Source organism: Polistes canadensis, unplaced genomic scaffold, assembly GCF_001313835.1.
Source record: "Polistes canadensis isolate GaletaPanama2010 unplaced genomic scaffold, ASM131383v1 scaffold_274, whole genome shotgun sequence".
Taxonomy (NCBI): domain Eukaryota; kingdom Metazoa; phylum Arthropoda; class Insecta; order Hymenoptera; family Vespidae; genus Polistes; species Polistes canadensis.
The window spans coordinates 139704-149725 of NW_014569821.1; the positions used below are offsets into that span (position 1 = coordinate 139704).

At 28.5% G+C, this 10022-nt stretch overlaps 1 protein-coding gene across 3 annotated transcripts in view; it reads left to right on the plus strand.

The window, feature by feature from the left end:
- Nucleotides 1-8591, plus strand: part of LOC106790965 (serine-rich adhesin for platelets) — a 21418-nt gene extending 12827 nt beyond the window's left edge. For 2 of the 3 annotated variants that reach the window (XM_014756254.1, XM_014756256.1), the window contains 11 exons: nt 1460-1843; nt 2074-2304; nt 2702-3063; nt 3208-3697; nt 4038-4094; nt 4245-4573; nt 5005-5245; nt 5973-6175; nt 6342-6520; nt 7006-7170; nt 7698-8591. In XM_014756254.1, the coding sequence (XP_014611740.1) occupies nt 1460-1843; nt 2074-2304; nt 2702-3063; nt 3208-3697; nt 4038-4094; nt 4245-4573; nt 5005-5245; nt 5973-6175; nt 6342-6520; nt 7006-7170; nt 7698-7720 (2664 nt within the window). In that variant the 3' untranslated portion in view covers nt 7721-8591. Of the gene's footprint in view, nt 1-1459; nt 1844-2073; nt 2305-2701; nt 3064-3207; nt 3698-4037; nt 4095-4244; nt 4574-5004; nt 5246-5972; nt 6176-6341; nt 6521-7005; nt 7237-7697 lie in introns of all 3 variants that reach the window. The other variant, XM_014756255.1, reaches the window with a different exon arrangement.
- Nucleotides 8592-10022: the final 1431 nt, after the last annotated feature.

The following is a 10022-nucleotide window of genomic DNA, read 5'->3' on the forward strand; positions in this document are numbered from 1 at the left end:
AAAAAAAAAAAATAAACGCGCGTTGAAAAGATAAAAAGTAAAAGTTAATTGTATTCGAATTACTTTTTTCTTCAATAAATTTTGTATACGATTAAACAAACGGGGGAATGGGAAGGGGGGGTAGGGGAATGTACAGATTAGATTAGAATACTTTATCGCGATAGGTGAATAATGTTTTTTTTTTTTTTTATCAATGGTTTTGTGTCATCTATCCAGGAACCAACTATTACTACTACTACTACTACTACTACTACGCAGTATTCGTTAAGATACCGTCTTTGTAGTATTATAACACTTATTCCATTAATTTTAAATTATACTAATTTATATATGAAATATTTCGAATAGTAATCAAATCATTTTTGTAAAAAAAAAAAAAAAGACAAATTCTTCGTTTTATTGATTTTCCACGTGCATGTGTGTATTATATTTCCAGTAAGTAAACACAATTGTAATATTTTAACTAACAAAATTGATCTAATAGAAATTAACGATGGTATTATTCTGGCTTTGACACATAATTTAGGTAGCATGTTCATAATTATATTTAACATAATAAACGTACGACAAATTTTGCAACGATCTATAAATCAAATCAATGGTATTTATTGTACGAACAATTTATAGAAATTCTTTTAGAATGTTTTGATCAATTTATAATATAACGCATCAGTTTGATGTGTTTAAATATTGATCCCCAAAAAGAAAAAAGAAAAATACTTTATATGGGAAATTTTATACAATACTTGGAATATATATATATATATGTATATAACGGAGCTGAGTTTGTGAAACTAACTCGGAACAAATTATTTGATCGTGATCTTTCATCCGCGACCAACTTTATAAATAAAATCAGTGTTTCTCAAATCTTAATATAAATTCACTGTATTAATATTATTTCGATACATTTATCATTTGAATTATCATCAACGAATTATTATTATTAACCAAAAATTTATCTTTATTTTATCACTACCGAAAAACACCGTGCGTTCATATTGTATGATATTATAAAAACGAATCATATAAATAAATACGTGCATGATATTTCGAAAAATAAAAAATAAAACAGAAGAAGAAGAAAAATAATTGTCCGTGAAAAGGTAACACGAATATTTTAATTAATAAAATGAGATAAAATTCTTGCATATTGAAATACATTCTTTTGAATTTTCATTTTTTCGTATTATCAACAAATGAAATTATAATAATAATAATAATAATGAGATAAATATATAAATGACGTTTGAGAAACTCTGCTTTGAAGTATACATATATATATCTTCACTTGAGCGTGTTGTGTAGATTTGCATAGAATGTAGCGTTGCAAAATTTGTATAGTGCAGTTAGAAATAAGACACAGGGGAAGGGGGAGGGGGAGGGGGGATTTAACACGCGCGTTCGTTTTAATATAATAAATATTATATCATTTGAACATCCAACCGGATCTCAACAGGAACCAATAATCTTCATGGAGAAAGAAAACGATGAGGAAAACAAGAACAACGTTGAAACGATTTGCCAGACAACAACAACAACAACAACAAGTAATAGTAATAGTACAACGATGACTGATCGTGAAATAGGAGAACCTATCGAGAATCTATCGATTAATACAATACTCGAAACAACTATGACTAATCCTACTATTACTACTACAACTACAAATATTATTACAAAGAATTCCACTGAAGTAATGACCATGGATACACCTGATTCACCTACTTCACCAATACCAATAATAATTGGACTTGAAAGGCCAACTACTTTGAACTTCAATAAAACTGAAATCTCAAACATCGATGTAAATAATTATCTCAGTCCGGTCTCACCTCAACAGGTAATTAATTAATGATAAATAATACTCGGATAATGTGAATTTAAATATAATTATTTGATTAAACAGTTTTTTTTTGTTTGACGTATCAATTTAAATAAAATTATTTTGGAACAATGTGTCGCGTAACACATTGATGATTGTTGATTAACTTCTTTCCTTATTTGCGTTAATATATTATTATTATTATTATTATTATTATTTGTTAAACAATATTTGAACTTGTATTACAGTTTTTACCGTTGAGTTTGTCGAACGACGAAGAAATAGTGACTGGTTTAGCTTTTCCATTGGGTCCACCAACCACTGTCGAACCACCAAAAGAAAAGCCACCACCACCTCCTGTTGATGATATCAGTGACGAGGAAACATTACCAATGGAACCTCTTAAAAGATTGAACTCAACTAGGAGAATAAAGAAAGAATTACGAACGAGGCGGTCGGATTTTTTGGGAATAGAAGGAGTACGTTTTATTATATTTTTCAATTTAAAAAAAAGAGAAAAATATATATACATAGTGTCCCACGTAACTCTAGTCACGATTTATCAAGTATTACTAAATTTCAAAATCATTAAAATCCATTTGCTAAAAGTATAAAAAATAATTACCGAAACTTTTCAAAGAAATTGCAAAGATGCACAATTTACAGCATTGCATTCTCTGACATTTTATGAACCTTTGCAGATTGATTTATAACTTAATAAGGTATTCTACACGTAGACAAAAGAGTGTACTTTAATTTAATATGGGACACCGTGTAAATACATAAATCTTTCGCGCACACTAATCGATTCAGAAAATTTACGTCCATTTAAAAAATAAAATCAAATAAAATAAAATAAAATGAAATATAAAATAGGTGAACGACGATGACTTGGAAAGGGAATTAACGTTGATGAAGCCACCAGACATGGCAGCAATTCTTGCCGAAGAGAGACGTATCGAACAACTGCATCGTCGTTCTTACGACACTGACAGTAATTACGAACAGGATTCTAGCCACGAGAGGGATTCCGGTGTTGAACTGGGACACGTTGAAGACTGGACGAAACAACCTGTCAGTCCTGACATGTCCCAGCACAGTCGACAAAGTAGCGAACCTTTTGGCGCCAGTGTGACCTCATCCGAGGAAGATGAAATCACCAAGAAGGAAAGAGAGATCATTGAGGTTTTAGAAAAAGAAGAACAATGGCGATATGGGAACAATCACGAACGTAACAGGTAATTTTTTTCTTCCTTTTACCATCATTACCTAATCCAATTTATTTAAAATAAACAAAAAGAAGTTTTCTATTGTATATCAATGTCTATGTATGTGTATGTTTGTATTTAAGTGTCTAGCATTATTTTTATTTACGTTAACAGCGATTTGGGAGAAAAATTGGCCCACAAATTGCGCGAATTGGAAGAAGAAAAGATGCAATTGGAACGCGAGAGAGCACAGGAAGTTGTTTTACGTAGACAGGAAGAGAATTTACGGAAGAATGAAGACAACGTGCTGCGTAAACAAGAAGAAACTCTACGCAAACAACAGCAACAACAACAGCAACAACAACAGCAACATCTCTCTTATCATCATCACCATCATCATCATCATCGTCATCATCATCAAGATGATGAAATCAGACAACAACAGGAAGCTGCTGCTGCTGCTGCTGCTGCTGCTCGTATTGAGATTGAAACTAAACGAGTCGAAGTTACGCGACAGGAAGAGGAACAACGTCGTATACAAGCTGAACAACAATTGAGAATTCAAAACGAAATTGAAGAAAAGGAAAGAAGAACAACAACTGATGTACGACGAAAGGAAGAAATACGAATTAGAGCTATGGAAAATCAAATTCGCGAACAAGAGGTGAGAAATGAAGTGTTTTGTTGTAAATTTTGATAATATAATTAAAGGATAAACGAATGAATTTGATTTGGATTTAAAAATATTCATTGGTTTCTTTTTTCTTTTTTTGTATCTGCACGTTAAATAATTGTTTCATGTAATATTCAAATGAAAAAATATAATATATCTTTTCATTGGTGTTTCCAAGATTTTTCTACTAATGCATATAACTGCATCATGTATAATAAATTGCACACACATTGAATTATTAATCATAAAAATAAATGGAATATTTAATAGACAAGTTTTATTAATTGTACAAACACTTACAACAACATTTATTCCTACTTCTTATTCGCAGAACAAGATATTGGTTGGTGCTGGGTTGAACAACCACGAAGATGAATTTGCATCTGGGGTAAGGGATTGATTGATTATTTATTAAGCACTGAATAATATTTTCTTTTATATATTAATATAAAAACTTTTTCGAACATATATTAACGAAAGGAAAATTTTTGTTTGGTTACAACGTTGTTATTGTTGTTGTTCTTGTTGTGTTGTTCAGGAAGTATTACGCGTTGAGAGAGAATTACTTCAATTGGAACAAGAGGAATTGAAGAGACAACGTAACAATCTAGCTTATCGCGAACAAAAACAATTGAAATTGGCGGAACAATTACAGGAACAGTGGAAATCCTTGCAAGATGTAGCACATCATCATGGTTCATCTAACATTTCTCAACAATACAAGCATCAGCCAGCCATAAATTATAGATCATCTATGCCGAACCTTCAACTGCAGGATGCACAAAGAAGAAGACCACCACCACCACCAATACCATCTAACAAACCGTTACGTCACGTTGAACAAAGACAAAGAGACGTAACTATCAGGTAAATATATTGTCAATAATTATATTTTGTATAATAAAACATCAAACAAGGAAACAAAGTAAACAAACAATTAACATTAGATTTATGTACTTTTAACCATATATTTATATATACAATTTAAATATTAATTCCTTTCTCTCCCACACTATTAACTTATTCATTCAAACACAATGTTTGTTAATCTTTAACAAAATATTAAACAAATTATTTGTAAATCTAGTGTTAAATATAATAACCAAATTATTATTATTACTGCACTACTCTTTTATTTTATTGTATTATTTTTCTAGACAATATCTATTGTACCTAATACTACTATTACTAAGTATCTTTTGTTTTTTTTTTACGTAATCACGTAATTTACAATAGAATTGAAAATAACGTATAAAACAAATGTAATCTATCATGGTCTATATATTTTTAAACTATAGAAATAGTCGTGTACCATCAGCTGATTCTATACCGCAACAAGTGGACGCATCATTGCGACATAGTTCTTCAGCAACGACACTTTCATGCCATGGTGGTCAACAAATGACTAGGCAAACGTTGCAAGCACTTAGTGCTGCACCTAGACCCAGAATTGTTCAAGGAGATCAATGGGTACAACGAAGGAAAAGTGATGTACCTAGAGGGGTTCATGATTTCAATTATCAACACTGGCTCATTCAAGTAAGCTTTCCTTAATATTTTAATCTTGTATATGTATATATAAATACATCTTTCTTTTTTTATTCAAATATATAAACAATATTATAAATATATCAATTTATTTCACGTTCACACGTTTATTATGTTATAATAAACTGCACAATATGGATTGTTTGTTTTTTTTCTTTTGGTAAAATTTACTTTGGAAATATATTATAAATAATAAAACATGCACGAGAACTTTTTGGTGTTCATTCTAATATTTAAATATTATATTTATTTATATATATAAATATATAAAAGATCTGAGATAAATATAAGTAAAGTAATGATAAGACATTGTACAAAACTGTGTAAGTTGTGCAATAAAAAACCTGATTATATATATTATATTAATATAATATACAATAAATATTAAATATATTAATTCATATTATTATAGTATTATATATTAATTCATATTATTATAGTATTATATATTAAATTCATATTATTATAGTATTATATATTAATTCATATTATTATAGTATTATATATTAATTCATATTATTATAGTATTATATATTAATTCATATTATTTATATTAATATAATATATAAATAAATACTAATATTATATTAATTCATATTATTATAGTATTATATATTAATTCATATATTATTTATATTAATATATAAATATTATATAAATATTATATATTAAATATTGATATGATATGATATGGATTATTATTTATTCTATTTAATAGGAAGCAGAACAACGGAGAATTCATGAGAAAAATCAGAGATCACCTGCACGAAAGTCTCAACCGCACGTGACCGGAACATCCGTACCTTATGCCGCTGCTCCGACACGGTCGGATAGCAAGCCGTTACCAGATTCCATTATACAAACTCTTACTCAAAGAGTACAGAACAGAGCACAGGAAAAACCACTATCTCCGAGAAGAAGGTACACACAAAAAAATATATCATCGATCAAACATTATTGTATCATTTTTATGTTGCTTTAATATTTTCTTTCAATTAATTCATCTCATCGATTGCATTACAAATAGAATACAATTATTATCAATTTTTTTAATATTCATGATTGTTTTATTTTTTGTTTTTTTTAGATTAGAACATAGTACCAGTCAAGAACATATTCCACTTCAACATTCTAACACGAATCAACAACAATTAACGTTACAACCTAAATCACAACAACCACAATCTGTTAACAATAACGATAATCAAGAAAAAATGTTAAGCGTCAGTGGAAAAAAGAAATGTTCCCATTGCGGAGACGAATTAGGTAAATGAAAAAGAAAAACAACAATATATTGCATAAATAATAATTAAGATATAATGAATTTATTTTCAAACACTTTGAATGCCACCCACAGGTGATGGTGGTGATGATTATCAGTCACAAAATATCTGCAATTCGTTATACACACACACACACATATTCGCATCATTATTTCAAAGTTAAATTAATTTTATAAAAATCATTAAAAGTACAGTGTGTGTTTTCTATAAAAATTTGTTCTAATTTTCTTCTCGTGTTATTATAAAATATATTTTAAAAGAGTTTCAACAATTTATGAATCATGCTTATTAACAAAAGCATGTTCTAGCAGTTGTATTACTTGTAATTAATTTCTATGACAAATTTTGATTAATAAAAATACGAAAATAATCCGAAACTATCTGAAGGAAAACATTCAAAGTGTTTGAAAATTATATTGGATATATAAAAATAAATATTATTTAAAATTGAATATGATTTGTTAATAGGTCGAGGAGCTGCTATGATAATTGAGAGTCTACGTTTGTTCTACCACATGGAATGTTTCAAATGTTGTGTATGTCACGTACGATTAGGTGACGGATTAATGGGAACGGACGTACGCGTTCGAAACCACAAACTCCATTGCCATAACTGCTACTCCAGTGACGACGGTACTACTCACACTTAAAAAAAAAAAACTCCTCTACCTAGTATTATTCCGTACTATTTAAAATTAGGTAAATGTCGTGTTTTAACGTACGTAACGGGAGAGAGAGAGAGAGAGAGAAACGCTGAGAATATATAAATAATATTTATACTCTTGATAAAATTTTGGGCAGTGCATAATTAAATGCAGCGTCATGCAATCCAAGACAACGATATATAAATAAAATAAAATTATATATAAGAAGAAAGAAAATGCAAAAATAAATACAAATAAAGTTCAATTGTATAGTAATACAATATACATATAAATATAGTAATAATAATAACATTAATGGTAGTAATAGTAGTAGTAATAGTAGAAGTAGTAGTAGTAGTAGTAATTATATTAATAATAATAGTAGTTATTGGGCTAAATTTAAACGTCGTTGTCTTGTGCGGCATGTCCTGCATGGCACCCCCCTGCCACCCCCTACCCCCTTTAACAATATTTCCTTTAATTCGTTCACTCTTCATCCTTGCGTTCCATTTTCAGGTGTCAAGTTCAGCTGCGTGTAGAAGCGCAAACGGGGGCTAAATGGATCTGTGCAGACTAACTTGAATATAGCGTGTTCTCCCAGCTATATTTTTTAAGTTGTGTGTGTGTATTTGTGTGTGTGTGTAGTTAATTGTTTAAGTAGTTAGCTAGGCTAACCCGACAATTTTACGACGACAGGGGTTTGTTCACGTGTGTACATAATTAAATAGATATATACGTATATTTATAAATATATATATATAGATAGGCAGATAGATAATTAGATAAATGGATAGATATATATATATTATCTTTCGTAAATGAAAATTATTTTTTAAAAAAAATGTTAGAATCAACTCCGTTATCGTCGTCGTCATTATTATTATTTTCATCGTCATGATTATCTTACTCGACCACCTGTTAATTAGAAAAGTATTTTGATTAATTAGAAAATTGTTTGTTGGGAGAATATTTTTGATTTCAGATAATAAGATTGATTGATTATTCATCGATTTGTTTCAAACTATTACACCCACACAACGTGCAAGGAAATAGAAACACACGTGTTTTGTAAATAGATTGTATTTATGTAAGTAGCATATATATATACAAATATTATTATATAGTCGGTTAAGGAATTAATTAAAGGAAAAACTTTGTTGTTACGTACGCGATATCATCAGATCATCATCCCTCTGGCATCCGAATATTAAAATAATAAATGATAAGAAAATGATCTTATGTTCGTATGTAATCCGTAAAAAATATTATATAGATTGCATTGTACATTTTTGTAATATATATATACTTTATATTTATGAGATCATTTCTCTGATAACATACTAGCTAAGATATGGTAATTCACTTTATCGTTTATGTTTATTCACCAACGAGAAACACCTTATTATTAAATATTTAATATTATGGAATATTAATAATAATAATAATAATGCCTAAAATCAAATCGAAAATAATAATTAACTTTCTTACGAGAAAATCATTTCTTTTTTCTTTTAGATATTTTTAATAACGTTTACGGAAAAAAATACGGCTAATTAACATTTAAAGTGTACCCAAATACGATCGCTAATGAAGTCATGCTTGTTTTGCGTTTTCTTTTGTTTCTTATTTTCTTCCTTTCCCATTTCCTTTTTGTGAAAAAAGAAATAAATAAAGAAATAAAATTCTTACAAAACTTGGCAGACAACAGAACAAACACCTTCTTCTTCATGCGATCGTTTACAAAAGTACACGAATTTACCATTGTTAAATATTGTAAATGTCCTCCTTGATTATAAACGTGTAATTTTATATTATCGCAAAGAATAAATGTTTATTATAGTGAAATAATATACTATATATCATTTGTTATATTGTATTTTCCGCTATGAACCCTTTAGCATATTTCTAAGATCGAATCTTGGAAAGAATTTTTGGAAGATAAACATTGAAAGAAGAAGAAGAAGGAAAAGAAAAATAAAAAAGAAAAAAAGGGGAAACTAAAAGCACAAAAAAGTTGATGGTTGTGCTATTAAAAATAAGCTGTCAGCCCTGACATCTTATTAATCGCTTTATTTTTTATGTATATCATCTTCAAAAAGATTATGCAACTCTGTCGCGATATATAATAATAATAAAATATAATAAAGTTAATGGGAAGTCTGTTATTAAAAAGTTACCGTATATAAAAGCAGTACTTTACTATCTAAATATCTTCAAATTATCAGCCGTATATAAAGAAAGTTCGTATGTTTTACTTAAAGTATCTTTAATGATTCTATTATAATTTTTCTTAAAAATATATTGTACATACTTAAACTTTAACATTTCACTTAAATATGAATATATCAGTTGTGTTTTAATCTAGTTACCTTTTTTCTGTACCTTTTCTAAGGCAATCGTTCTTAAGAAGTAAACTACTTTAATAAATAATTAAAACAAAATAAATATATTAGTTTTTTAATTGTTATTTGTCCTTTAAATGTATAGAGACTTAAATTACACATTCACTTTGTGTATACTACTTTCTATAAAAAGTTACTAGGAACTAAGAAAGTTTCAAAAATATTGAAATTCTAGTAACATGGCTACGACGATTTTGGTAATAGTAGTGCTCTACCTTTATCTTAGTAAAAAAATTTCACCGCAGAAAAAAACAAATAATTGCTCATAATTGCTCACTAATTGCTCATTTAAAATCTATAATTGCTTGCTTTATTTTTCGCAATTTTTTTACTGTCGGTAATTCTGATGGTAAGTTACCATCAGATCTCGGTCGGTAATACGACTTACCGACTGAAAATATTTTCAAATGTCAATAACTAATGAAATAATTATTAAAAA